At 39.5% G+C, this 14,288-nt stretch overlaps 2 protein-coding genes across 5 annotated transcripts; one reads left to right on the plus strand and one right to left on the minus strand.

The window, feature by feature from the left end:
- Positions 1-5,389: 5,389 nt before the first annotated feature.
- On the minus strand, positions 5,390-7,321 carry LOC132194599 (uncharacterized). 2 transcript variants are annotated; one of them, XM_059615978.1, is made up of 4 exons: positions 7,013-7,321; positions 6,428-6,605; positions 6,018-6,248; positions 5,390-5,963 (listed from the first exon to the last, which is right to left on the minus strand). In XM_059615978.1, the coding sequence occupies exons 2-4, from the start codon at positions 6,480-6,482 to the stop codon at positions 5,827-5,829; spliced, it is 423 nt and encodes a 140-aa protein (XP_059471961.1). In that variant the 5' UTR covers positions 6,483-6,605; positions 7,013-7,321; the 3' UTR covers positions 5,390-5,826. The 2 variants fall into 2 exon arrangements, with proteins under 2 accessions (XP_059471961.1, XP_059471959.1); XM_059615976.1 differs by lacking the exon at positions 7,013-7,321 and having other exon boundaries at positions 6,428-6,921.
- LOC132194598 (probable helicase with zinc finger domain) lies at positions 7,035-14,073 on the plus strand. 3 transcript variants are annotated; one of them, XM_059615974.1, is made up of 16 exons: positions 7,035-7,322; positions 7,381-7,821; positions 8,577-9,145; positions 9,205-9,454; positions 9,509-9,768; positions 9,822-10,155; positions 10,214-10,465; positions 10,526-10,819; positions 10,870-11,053; positions 11,110-11,311; positions 11,384-12,065; positions 12,122-12,215; positions 12,376-12,535; positions 12,626-13,094; positions 13,148-13,317; positions 13,389-14,073. In XM_059615974.1, exons 1-16 carry the CDS (start codon positions 7,284-7,286, stop codon positions 13,744-13,746), a joined length of 4,758 nt encoding a protein of 1,585 aa, XP_059471957.1. In that variant the 5' UTR covers positions 7,035-7,283; the 3' UTR covers positions 13,747-14,073. The 3 variants fall into 3 exon arrangements, with proteins under 3 accessions (XP_059471957.1, XP_059471956.1, XP_059471958.1); XM_059615973.1 differs by having other exon boundaries at positions 7,037-7,322; positions 13,386-14,073; XM_059615975.1 differs by having other exon boundaries at positions 7,038-7,304; positions 13,386-14,073.
- The last annotated feature ends 215 nt before the right edge of the window (positions 14,074-14,288 follow it).

Consider the following 14,288-nt stretch of genomic DNA (forward strand, 5'->3'; position numbering starts at 1 on the left):
TCGTAGATTTTGAAATTACGAAAAGTGCTAGTCCTAGTTAGTCCTGATCGTAAAAATCCAATTTCAAACGTCAAACAATCCTAATTTGCCTTAATCGTAGATTTTGAAATTACGAAAAGTGTTAGTCCTAGTTAGTCCTGATCGTAAAAATCAAATTTCAAACGTCAAACAATCCTAATTTGCCTTAATCGTAGATTTTGAAATTACGAAAAAAGTTAGTCCTAGTTAGTCCTGATCGTAAAAATCCAATTTCAAACGTCAAACAATCCTAATTAATCTTTATGGTGAATTTTAAAATTGCGAAAAGTGTTAGTCCTGATTAGTCCTGATCGTAAAAATCCAATTTCAAACGTCAAACAATCCTAATTTATCATTATCGTGACTTTTAAAATTGCGAAAAGTGTTAGACCTGGTTAGTCCTGATCGTAAAAATCCAATTTCAAACGTTAAACAATCCTAATTTATCTTAATCGTGAATTTTAAAATTGCGAAAAGTGTTAGTCCTGGTTAGTCCTGATCGTAAAAATCCATTTTTAAACGTAAAACAAGCCTAATTTGCCTTAATCGTAGTTTTTGAAATTACGAAAAGTGTTAGTCCTAGTTAGTCCTGATCGTAAAAATCCAATTTCAAACGTCAAACAAGCCTAATTTGCCTTAATCGTAGATTTTGAAATTACGAAAAGGGTTAGTCCTAGTTAGTCCAGATCGTAAAAATCCAATTTCAAACGTCAAACAAGCCTAATTTGCCTTAATCGTAGATTTTGAAATTATGAAAAGTGTTAGTCCTAGTTAGTCCTGATCGTAAAAATCCAATTTCAAACGTCAAACAATCCTAATTTGCCTTAATCGTAGATTTTTAAATTATGAAAATTGTAAGTCATAGTTAGTCCTGATCGTGAAAATCCAATTTCAAACGTCAAACAATCCTAATTTATCATTATCGTGAATTTTAAAATTGCGAAAAGTGTTAGTCCTGGTTAGTCCTGATCGTAAAAATCCAATTTCAAACGTCAAACAATCCTAATTTGCCTTAATCGTAGATTTTGAAATTACGAAAAGTGTTAGTCCTAGTTAGTCCTGATCGTAAAAATCAAATTTCAAACGTCAAACAATCCTAATTTGCCTTAATCGTAGATTTTGAAATTACGAAAAGAGTTAGTCCTAGTTAGTCCTGATCGTAAAAATCCAATTTCAAACGTCAAACAATCCTAATTTGCCTGAATCGTAGATTTTGAAATTACGAAAAGTGCTAGTCCTAGTTAGTCCTGATCGTAAAAATCCAATTTCAAACGTCAAACAATCCTAATTTGCCTTAATCGTAGATTTTGAAATTACGAAAAGTGTTAGTCCTAGTTAGTCCTGATCGTAAAAATCAAATTTCAAACGTCAAACAATCCTAATTTGCCTTAATCGTAGATTTTGAAATTACGAAAAAAGTTAGTCCTAGTTAGTCCTGATCGTAAAAATCCAATTTCAAACGTCAAACAATCCTAATTAATCTTTATGGTGAATTTTAAAATTGCGAAAAGTGTTAGTCCTGATTAGTCCTGATCGTAAAAATCCAATTTCAAACGTCAAACAATCCTAATTTATCATTATCGTGACTTTTAAAATTGCGAAAAGTGTTAGACCTGGTTAGTCCTGATCGTAAAAATCCAATTTCAAACGTTAAACAATCCTAATTTATCTTAATCGTGAATTTTAAAATTGCGAAAAGTGTTAGTCCTGGTTAGTCCTGATCGTAAAAATCCATTTTTAAACGTAAAACAAGCCTAATTTGCCTTAATCGTAGTTTTTGAAATTACGAAAAGTGTTAGTCCTAGTTAGTCCTGATCGTAAAAATCCAATTTCAAACGTCAAACAAGCCTAATTTGCCTTAATCGTAGATTTTGAAATTACGAAAAGGGTTAGTCCTAGTTAGTCCAGATCGTAAAAATCCAATTTCAAACGTCAAACAAGCCTAATTTGCCTTAATCGTAGATTTTGAAATTATGAAAAGTGTTAGTCCTAGTTAGTCCTGATCGTAAAAATCCAATTTCAAACGTCAAACAATCCTAATTTGCCTTAATCGTAGATTTTGTAATTACGAAAAGTGTTAGTCCTAGTTAGTCCTGATCGTAAAAATCCAATTTAAACGTCAAACAATCCTAATTTGTCTTAATCGTAGATTTAGAAATTACGAAAAGTGTTAGTCCTGATCGTAAAAATCCAATTTCAAACGTCAAACAATTCTAATTTGCCTGAATCGTAGATTTTGAAATTACGAAAAGTGTAAGTCCTGGTTAGTCCTGATCGTAAAAATCCAATTTCAAACGTCAAACAATCCTAATTTGCCTTAATCGTAGATTTTGAAATTACGAAAAAAGTTAGTCCTAGTTAGTCCTGATCGTAAAAATCCAATTTCAAACGTCAAACAATCCTAATTAATCTTTATCGTGAATTTTAAAATTGCGAAAAGTGTTAGTCCTGATTAGTCCTGATCGTAAAAATCCAATTTCAAACGTCAAACAATCCTAATTTGCCTTAATCGTAGATTTTGAAATTACGAAAAGTGTAAGTCCTGGTTAGTCCTGATCGTAAAAATCCAATTTCAAACGTCAAACAATCCTAATTTGCCTTAATCGTAGATTTTGAAATTACGAAAAGTGTTAGTCCTAGTTAGTCCAGATCGTAAAAATCCAATTTCAAACGTCAAACAAGCCTAATTTGCCTTAATCGTAGATTTTGAAATTATGAAAAGTGTTAGTCCTAGTTAGTCCTGATCGTAAAAATCCAATTTCAAACGTCAAACAATCCTAATTTGCCTTAATCGTAGATTTTAAAATTATGAAAATTGTAAGTCATAGTTAGTCCTGATCGTGAAAATCCAATTTCAAACGTCAAACAATCCTAATTTATCATTATCGTGAATTTTAAAATTGCGAAAAGTGTTAGTCCTGGTTAGTCCTGATCGTAAAAATCCAATTTCAAACGTCAAACAATCCTAATTTGCCTTAATCGTAGATTTTGAAATTACGAAAAGTGTTAGTCATAGTTAGTCCTGATCGTAAAAATCCAATTTCAAACGTCAAACAATCCTAATTTGCCTTAATCGTAGATTTTGAAATTACGAAAAGAGTTAGTCCTAGTTAGTCCTGATCGTAAAAATCCAATTTCAAACGTCAAACAATCCTAATTTGCCTGAATCGTAGATTTTGAAATTACCAAAAGTGCTAGTCCTAGTTAGTCCTGATCGTAAAAATCCAATTTCAAACGTCAAACAATCCTAATTTGCCTTAATCGTAGATTTTGAAATTACGAAAAGTGTTAGTCCTAGTTAGTCCTGATCGTAAAAATCAAATTTCAAACGTCAAACAATCCTAATTTGCCTTAATCGTAGATTTTGAAATTACGAAAAAAGTTAGTCCTAGTTAGTCCTGATCGTAAAAATCCAATTTCAAACGTCAAACAATCCTAATTAATCTTTATGGTGAATTTTAAAATTGCGAAAAGTGTTAGTCCTGATTAGTCCTGATCGTAAAAATCCAATTTCAAACGTCAAACAATCCTAATTTATCATTATCGTGACTTTTAAAATTGCGAAAAGTGTTAGACATGGTTAGTCCTGATCGTAAAAATTCAATTTCAAACGTTAAACAATCCTAATTTATCTTAATCGTGAATTTTAAAATTGCGAAAAGTGTTAGTCCTGGTTAGTCCTGATCGTAAAAATCCATTTTTAAACGTAAAACAAGCCTAATTTGCCTTAATCGTAGTTTTTGAAATTACGAAAAGTGTTAGTCCTAGTTAGTCCTGATCGTAAAAATCCAATTTCAAACGTCAAACAAGCCTAATTTGCCTTAATCGTAGATTTTGAAATTACGAAAAGGGTTAGTCCTAGTTAGTCCAGATCGTAAAAATCCAATTTCAAACGTCAAACAATTCTAATTTGCCTGAATCGTAGATTTTGAAATTACGAAAAGTGTTAGTCCTAGTTAGTCCTGATCGTAAAAATCAAATTTCAAACGTACCGTCAAACAATCCTAATTTATCTTTATCGTGAATTTTAAAATTGCGAAAAGTGTTAAATCTGGTTAGTCCTGATCGTAAAAAACCAATTTCAAACGTCAAACAAGCCTAATTTGCAAAATTCTGCATTGATTGCAAATTCCTATTCATCATCGCAGTGTGCTCACCAAAGCGGAGCGAGAAGCAAGAATGGGAGTTGGAAATGACTATGATGATGACGATGAAAAACAAGGTGTTGCTAAGCCGCTTAATGTTGGAAATACAGATAACCATCTGAGTTCTGACGAAGAGGCGGAAGGCGAGGACGACGACGCTACCACTTCCCGCATGAAATCAAAGCACAATGCACAATGAAGATAGGGATTATGAAGATCCAGAGGAAGAGGAGGAAGAAATAGGTTTGCACCCGCGAGTACTGAATTGATATTTTCAATTTTAATCGTACAATTTGCCAGAACCAATGAAAATGACGACGAGGTTGATGATGAGATCCGGGAGGCTGTTCCCGAACTGAATATGTCGATCACTACTGCAGATCAAGAGGCGTTTCTTTGATGCAGTGCATGATAATGACGACACTCGCAGTAGTGATCGAGCCTTGGCTGTCAAGCAGAAATCCGTTTTTCTCCTGCAATATAGATATGACGCTCAGGAGGAGTTGTGGTGTGAAGCTGTGTTGGGGGTTTGTTTGTAAATCCAAAAAAATAGAAGCTTTATATTAATTATCTGATTATAGGTTCCACTGAAATACAAAAAGGTAGACATGTCCACTCTTTTGCAAGAGGTTGCACACAAAGCATTCATTTGGCAAAGTGCTGTCAATCTACAAGGCGTTTATTTACACGAGTTCCAAGGATGAGATGATGCTGGAAGTTGACGGAATGAACATAACCGTAACTTTTACCGATAATATTTTGGTTGAAAAGTACTAAAATTTTGAATTTATCTAGAAAATATTCAAATATATCACAAGATCCTCGACATCAGTAGGATATATGTCAACAACATTAACGCCTTCGCACAAGTTTACGGCATAGAAGCGGCGGCCAGTCGGATTTTGGTGAAAGTGCAACAGCGCTCATCAGAGGGAATCAGAACTCATTTCTTCTCCATTGCAGCAGATGACCTTCGAGTCATCGCTCACCTTCCTGCGAAGTGCAGTTCTGGAGGCAAAAACCGGCCATGTTTGATTGCTGGCCAGGCTATCAAAAGTTGCAATGGGTTTTTTTATTTGAGGATAAAGCTTTCTTTGTATTCCTCTATCAGTATTCATTTTTGCATATGATCTTAAACCTACAGTTTACAAGCTTTAGCGATTTGTGAAAACTGCTTGATAGCTTTATTTCAATCAAATAAAATTTAAATCTTCCAATTAAATTTGCAACGTAAATGTTGTTTCATTTCACGTAGTTTGAACGATTTAGGTGAATAATGATTATTATTATTATTTTTCTGAATAGTTTTTTTAAAGTAAAAGAACAGTGACACAAAAGAAAATCGGTTTTGCTATGTTTGCAGCTGCATACAAACTGGGAAGTTGGCAATAGAAACTTAAATGCATGGGTTGTTAGTTGTTTTTATATATAGATGAAAATATAGATGGATATCAGAGAGGTGACGGTTGTACTTGATCAGCACTTCGCTTTGATTGATCTTTGTTCGTCTCGAAGATCTCGGCTAACAGTTCCTCGTTCTCTCTTTCTTCCTCTAACTCTTCCCTTGCGAGAGCCACCCTCTTTTCAGCACGGACGCGTCTTTCTCGAGCTTCTCTGATAAGGTCGTGTTCGAGTTTATTGATAGTCGAATCAAAGTGTTGTGTCAGGTCCGACACAATATGCTGGAAGTTTTTTTTGGTAGTTGCTTGGCCACCGCAATTTCAGCCGGAGTGTCGAGATGGGCTTCGGACGAGCAGGTGACGAAGCGGGAGGAGCAAATTCTCACGAGAGTGATTTTGGCTGAAAAAAAATTTTTTTTCCAAAAACATTCATACATTAAAAGATTTGAATTACGCGTGTCAGCCTTCAAATCAACATCATGCCCAGAAACTGCAAGCAGTATGGCCAAAATGTTTCCATTCAGTTCTTCGAACTTTCCCTCGGCGATGATGGCCCGGGTTTCTGACGAGAAATCTTGGTCGACTGGGAATACTGGGATGACTGATGTTGGGAAGTCGACTATATGGCATTCGTCTGCGTTCATATAGTAGTAGTCCAAGATTATTTTCCTCAAGGTGTACCCAGCTGTCAGAGAAATACACACATATTAACAAAATATATGAACAGCCAAGAATCAAGTGTGAATTAAAATATTCTCAAGCTGAGAGCAAGCGAAATTCTCATTTGAGTCAATAAATCAAAAATTTAAATATGTAAAATATTCTCTTACGAGACTATTCACGCACATATGTAACTTGACTTACCCTCACTGAAAAGATTTTTGTAGTGGCCGCGAATGGATAGTGCCAAGAGCATCATTTCTCTCAGTGAAAAGGTGTTCACGAAGCCTTGCCATTGGAAAAAATGTCCAGGAAATCATCGTCTCTGCCTTTTTGCAGGACCCGGGGGAACTTGGAGATAACGGAGATGGTGATGGAAGAGCTGAGCGGCAGGCATGATGGTGATTTAAAAGTGGAGATTAATAAAATTTCAGTCCGAGTAAAACGAGAGAATTTTGAAAGAATGAATTTTTCTTTGATATTTGAAACCGTTAAGGAAACAATGAGAAAGGCAACAAAACAAAATAATAATAAAAAAATGTATTGTGTTGCTGCTGTATCAGCCGAGAATTGTTTACTTTGACTTTGACTCGTTGGAGCGGTTGGAGGAGGGGAGTAGCTCAAAAAGGGGGCGAGGCCGTGATTTATTTTTCTTCAATTCAAGGGACAAGGGATCTGAAAAGATCTGGAAAAGATCCTTTGAGGCTCGGGATAATTGGGATATTATATTCATGGACTTCATTTTATAGCAACATTTGACTTTGACATTGACCATTAAAGCAGCATTACAAGGTCAAGTGAGCTTTTAATGCTGCAGGGAAAGTAGGGGAGGCGCTGTCTCGCGGTGCTGCCAGAATGATGATGTCATGGCTGCCAAGCTGAGGTGGCCGGCGCTTCGATTTAAAGACACACTCGAGAGCGTTATGTAGTGGTCGAAAAGCGCCCGCGTCTCGATCGACCAACAGCCGAAGAGTTCGAGCGAGCAAAGTTGGCGTCGAAAATCGACGTTCACGACCGATAAACACGCCACCGTGATCGCTGGCGGGCGCGGCCGCGCGCGATGAGCAAAAAGAGCGAAAACGTAAGCGTCCGAGGCGCAGTAAATTCAAGGCCAATCCATTTGTTTTCTCCAAACATTGATTTGATCAAATTCGCAGGGTGACGATGAGAGCAAGTGGCGGTGGCGGCCACCGCCGCGCGGCGTCGGTGCCGACGCGTACACGTTGTGCGACGCGTGGAAAAACGGCGGGACGTGTCGCTATGGCGTGCAGTGCGTCGAGGCGCACGGCCAGGACGAATTGGACGAGTGGCGGTGCCGCTTCGAAGAACGGAAGGCCCGTCTCGCCACGAGCACGTACACCGAAGGCCTCCTGGAAAAGTGGAATTCGTCCGACGAGAAGTCGGAAGTCATCTCGGAGCAGCTGCCCGCGGGCGTTGCGTCCCTGACCTGCGAAGACCTAGCAAATGTTGTCGCTGCCAACAAACACAGCAAGACGCAGTGGACCATCTCTGCACAGTCTCTGGGCAAAACAAGGCTCAAGGTGGTCGCCCTGCTGCAGGATAATTGTCGAGAGCAATTTCGACTCACCGAGATCCAGGTCTTAAAAATTAAATATATTTTTTAGTATTCAAGATAAACAAATTGGTCAGCTGCAAATTTTCTTTTCATTTTTTAAGGCCCTTGAAATGGAATTTTTATTATTTAGCAGAATGATTAATGACTCTTTGTTATGATGTTTTTTTTTTAATACAAAAGAAATCAATAAAAATGTAAATTTATCTGAATTGGGAAAGCAAATGGTATTGAACTAGTTAAGAGCAGCGCGTTTCCAGTTTTTAAAGACAATACTGCAGCAAGAAAATTTAATATTATTCCTCTAACTTTGTTATTGTTTTCACAATATCGAGGCTGACTACTTTCAATAATATTTTCTATTTGACATTGATGTAGCAGATTGTCTTGAACAATTTGAACACTTCAAGTTGCTTTGTTAATGAGCTTTAATAATCTAAAACATTTTCTTCAATAACGTTAAAGCAAATGATATTAAATTTCAACTATTTAACTTGAATTAAATTAAGAGATTTTAAAATTTGATTAAGTTATTTATTCAAATTGTATTGTTAGGTTAAAAATTAAATAACTAAAGACTCAGAAAAATTTATTATGGATTTCATTTTTTCTTTGTGAGTTTTTACTGGGATGTCGGCTATTTTATTATTTTTGTTGTTGTTAATTCTTCACAAATCAAGTCTAAAATAAAATATGAGCAAGTTTGCCCTTGTTTGGCTATGGTATTAAAATGAGCCATGTTCTGTTATGATATATTTCTATACCAATTTTGTTCTTCAGATTCGCTCTGGAAATGGAACAGCGCACACATGGCGTCCGAACACCAATCAAGACTGGAAAGTTCCTGACAGTGCTTACAAAGGTCTGAAGGCTGATGCCAAAGTTCACTACAAGATAAAAGTTCAATTTTCTACGGAAATCTATGGCACATTCCGCCAGTCAATTGTTTTTGACTTCGGTACCTTTCCTGTGACGGTGAAGCACGTCAGTGTAGAGGTCGTTCCTGGACCAAACAAATCTGAAGAGGGCGATGCGGTCGAGGGTGACCCTGAGGAGGAACAAGAACGCCTGGCAGAGGTCAGAAGTTTGGTGGTCAGTTCGGCTGGGCGCTGGGTTGACGGGATCAACGCTTCGGTTATCCCGTTCTTCTCGGACGCTTACAAATGCTTGCCCTTGACCCAGCAGCCGAGGTACATGCCCTCGGATTCGGATAAAAAACTGCTGGCCACCTACCCTGTACCCCAAGCAAACGAGTTTCCCTTCACTGATGCTGTCATGGAACGAGCAATCACCATGACAAACTACATCGAAAGATTACATCAACTTCTTTTTATTGAAGAACTTGCTAGGTGGGTTTTGTTATTAACTTTTTATTAGGTACTTGACTGAAAACTATTATTTTATGAAGGTACGACTTAGTGTCACATTTCAACGTAGAAGTCAAGTTGCACTTGGCATCGAGTTATTTGTTGGCCACCACATCAGCTCCAGGAAGTGGAGGTGGTGGAGGTGGCACGGCAAAGTATGCGCCTCCAGGAGAGTTGTATGCACACTTAGCCTTGAGCAAGGATATTTCGGAGGATACTTGCTCTGGTAGACTCATTTTAAACAACTGCACTTCAATTTTCATCTCCTCAGCATCTGAAAAAGAGAAAATGGTAGTGTCTATTTGAAAAAAAAGTATTGATACAAATTAATTTTTCCTGCTCTAGGATAAAGATACAAAACGAACCGTTTATGAAGCGGTCATCGAGGACAAGGGAAAGAATGTTGTATATCTTCGGCTTTCGTCAGACTTAGTGAAATACTACAACCTGAAAGCCGACATGGATTTCCCAGCAGATGTTCAGTTCCAGCTTAATAGGGTTCCATTTTGCGAGTGGCACTATTCCGTAGACCAGATGAAACCCAACGTCAGTCTTGTTTTTCCTGAAACCACAAAGCATCCGAGTATCCCATGGAATCCTCAAAGGCAATGATTTTAAGCAACCATATTTCTCGTCTTTAACTTTTTACAAATTGTAGGCAATGGAATGACAGTTTAGACTCGAGATTGAATCCGAAGCAGAGGGAAGCCGTAATTGCAATAACAACCCCAGTGGAAACTCCTTTGCCTCCCATCCTGCTGATAGGCCCTTTTGGCACTGGCAAGACTTACACCCTAGCACAAGGAATCAAGCAAATTCTGCTGCAGCCCAACACGAGAGTATTAGTTTGCACGCACTCCAACAGTGCAGCAGATCTGTACATCAAAGACTACCTTCACCCCTATGTGCTGGATGGTCACGAGGAAGCAAGGCCTTTGAGAATCTACTTCACTCAGAGATGGGTGACGACCGTTCACCAAACTGTGCAAAAAGTAGTCCCCAAAACTTTCTCTTTTATTGTTATTGACATACGCAATTCTCATCTTACAGTACTGTTTGATCAATGTTTCCGAAACAGAACGAACATTTAGGAGTCCCACAGAAGAAGATATTATGAGGCATCGGGTTATTGTTGTTACGTTGAGCATATCGACGTACCTCTCCAGCATGGGACTGAAAAAAGGCCACTTCACCCACATCTTGTTGGACGAAGCGGCTCAAGCAATGGAGTGTGAGGCCATCATGCCTTTGGCAATTGCAGATGAAAACACGCGAATTGTGCTTGCTGGAGACCACATGCAGGTAAAGTGTTGACTCGGGTTTACGCTGAAAGAGTTTATTAACGCCATATTATCTTTACAGCTTAGCCCGGAGGTTCATTCGCCTTTTGCTAGAGAGAAGGGGCTGCATTTCTCCCTTTTGGAACGCTTGTACGACCATTACCCCTCAACCTTCCCCTGCAAAATTCTTCTATGCGAAAACTACCGTGCCCACGAAGCAATCATTCAATTTACATCGGAGCTCTTTTATGACCAAAAGTTGATCAGTAGTGGAAACCAGCCCAGGCACGAAAAATTATACCCGCTAACATTTTACACAACTAGAGGAGAGGACATTCAAGAGACAAACAGTACGGCTTTTTACAATAATGCAGAGGTAAATTTTGTTTAAAATTTTGTCGATGGAAATTAAATCTTTTTTCGCAGGTTTATGAGTTGGTTGAACGTGTTGCTGATTTGAGGAAAAAGTGGCCGAAAGAATGGGGACGACTGGACGAGCATAGCATTGGTGTCATGACGCCGTACGCAGATCAGGTGTTTCGGATTAGGGCTGAACTCAGAAAACGGCGAATGGGAGGAGTGTCTGTGGAGAGAGTTTTGAACATTCAAGGTTTGCATTTAAATCTTGATTATTTACAGGGAAATTAATCAAATAATTTTCAACAGGCAAGCAATTCAGAGCAGTTTTTCTAAGCACCGTCAGAACAAGAAGTACCTGCAAGCCTGGAGCAAAAGAAGCCTCTGCTGAAGACATGGATTACGGATTTCTATCAAACTCAAAACTGCTGAACACTGCCATCACCCGAGCACAGAGTTTGGTAGCAGTGGTGGGAGATCCAGTGGCACTTTGTTCGATAGGGCGATGCAGGTTAGCATCCGTGCTCAAATTTTGTAAAAGTATTTTTTTTTTTTTTTGTAACAAACAATTTTTTGTTTGCAGGAAAGTTTGGGAAAAGTTCATCAATGTTTGCCACCAGAATCGGAGCCTGTTTGGCATCACATGGGCTGCTCTGAGAGCTCAACTGGACGGAGTGGAGATGAGAAGCACCTACACCCTAAATCCTTTGGCGCCTGAATTTGTACCTCGGCGCTTGCAGACCGAAAGCTCCGCACCAGCTTCTCAAGCTCCCGCCGCCTTTGCCGGTGCCAACCTCAACTACAACCAGCAAGTTCCGGTGCACCCTCAAAACATCTACCCCCAAATGTTCTTCATGCCTCCGCCAGTCGTCATGCAACACCCAATGATGTACCCACCAAACTGGAAGGCAAGAGCAGTTCCATCTCCTCCACCCAAAGCGCCCCTGATTCGACCGCAACCCACACCGTACTACCCTCCGTATGCCGGCCAACAACCACGAATACCCATGGTTCCGGGCATGCGACCTCCTCAGATTCTGCCACCAGCAATGCCGCCCCAGGCAATGCCGCCTCTGCAACCTCCACCTCCACCCGTTGTGCCCTCGGCCCAGCCTAGAATGTTCCCGGAACGACCGAACAGCCTCAACCACGAGAGTGAGCAACCCAAGCAGATCCAGTTTCTGCACAATGTGCATTTCCCGGAGAGACACCCATCACCTGCCACAAATACAAATAACTGGGACTCCAACGTGACGAACCAGATGGTATTATTTTCACCTTGAAGTTTTAGATTATAAATTTCGTTTTTTTTTTTTCATAGATGGCTGAGAAAAACATTCCACCAAACATGGATCCAAGGAGGGGATATCCACCTTCACCTCAGCAACCTCCCATGAGACCGCAATCCCATCAAGGTATGAGAAAATTTTCCACTAACTTTCAAGGCTCAATTGTTAGGCATGACAGTGCCAGTTCTAATTTTTTCCTCGAACTTGGCTTTACATGGCACTCGTAAGAATTTTTGAAAAATTGTTGGAAGATAATTCAACTTTGTTAACAATTTCATTTTTGTAGGACCACCTCCACAAAACTCAGCTGGACACTCAAGAATCTCACCCTTTCAGAACCTTTTGCCTCCAAATATAACCCTGGAAACGATGTTGAAAAATACTGCTATGCAATATGATTGGCACAAGACTTTGGTTGAAAATTGTGGACCTGACGCTGGTGCAAAGTAAGCAGTTGACAAATTTGTTGGCAAATTATTCGATAATTGAATTTGACTTTCCATTTTTGCTTTCCATACTCATATATTATTTTAAAGATTTGTGGAAATGATTGTGGCTGCGAATAACTACAAGCAGAAAACCACTGCTCCAGTGAAACCGGAGCCAAAGATGGTCCAGTCGCAAATGATGGGTCCACCGGTCATGCAACAACCTCCCCATTACTCTCAGCAGCAAGCCACCTCGCCGCAAATGGTTTCTCCCCAGTCTGCAATGCATCACTCGCTGAATCACCACCACAACCTGCTTCCTCCTCATCAAAGCATGCAGCAGCAGCAACAGCTCTCACCAGGAACGCAGCTGATGCAAAACGAAGTGGTCGAAGACGTTGTGCGCTCCTTGGACAAGTTACTCGCTTCATCGTCGATTGCGGAAAAGGCAAAGTACCTCGGTATGCCTGACCGTATCCCACTCCCGCCTCAGTTCGAACAAAACATGGTCAACCGCCCGTCAATGGCACCACACAAAATGCAACCAGACATCATGAACGGACATTCATCAAACCATGTAACATTTTATCAAACCTAGCAATCTCTTTCCTTACAACTTCTTTGTTCCAGTTTGAGCCGATCAACATTTTCTCCGATGACCTGATACCACTGCCTGCCGATTTCATTAGACGAGAAAATGAGAGGATGCAAGGTTATCCGCAAGCGCACGAAAATCCCTTAACACAAAGCAGGCTTTTTAATCTGCAACATAAAGAGGAGATGCCAGGAAACAGAGCAAAGTAAGAGTCTTCAAATTAAACTTTAAGCATTTATTTAAACAAAATTTATTAAAAAAAATTTCCAACAGCAGCTGGATGAATTCCTCGGCAATGATGCAACAGAACGGACCGCGCCTCTCTAGACTGGAAACGACATACAGCCCGACACCTGAAAGAATTGCCGAAAGGATGTACCGATCTCAAAGTCCGCCTCATCCTGACCACGAGCAACCGACCGGAAACTCTGAAATGATGGAACAGGCGCCGCCACCCACGCTGAGCTACGCCAGTGTGCTGAGGCAGAAACCGCAGCCGACAACTCCAACGATGGGGCTGAACAAGTCGCTTCTGGACGACCCTTTCGCAGTGCTGAGGGAGTTGGGCACCCGCAGCGCCAGCCAGCTGCAGAGCAACAATAATCTACCCTACAGACCTTACAACCACAACTAAAACTTCTTGCGTGTAACCGATTGGGACATTTTGCATTTGTTGAGGAGGATTTTAAACGGTTTTTCAATCAAAAGTAATCAGCATGCAGTTTTCCCCCCTATTACCTATCCAGTACAGGCTTTTGTTTTGAATTTAACAAGCGCCACACCAGCGGCACGTTTCCCATTCCTACTTCATCTGGTTGCAAACTATGCTTGGCTGTCGGCAACCAGTCCCCTGGGGGTTTTCGTCCCGAAGAAGGTTTCCCCCAAAAATATACTCAAATGAAGTTAGCAGATTGAAATGTTCAAAATAAAATACAGAAAAACTAATAAAAATGATAAAATATTGAAAATTTGCATTTCATTTAATACGTCTCCTGATAACTGTAATTGGAAACAGTCAAAATACTCTAAGGTGATTTATTTGCGAGTAAAAAGTAACAAATGGAAAAGTTACTTTTTAATCAATATTAATGCCTGATTTCAATTTTTCACCTTTAACTTATTATTGATCAATTTTTATTCAAAGAATTTTAACTTATTTCCTATTTTACTTGAAAT

This window comes from Neocloeon triangulifer, unplaced genomic scaffold (genome assembly GCF_031216515.1).
Source record: "Neocloeon triangulifer isolate White Clay Creek 2 clone unplaced genomic scaffold, ASM3121651v1 ptg000008l, whole genome shotgun sequence".
Classification (NCBI taxonomy): Eukaryota; Metazoa; Arthropoda; class Insecta; order Ephemeroptera; family Baetidae; genus Neocloeon; species Neocloeon triangulifer.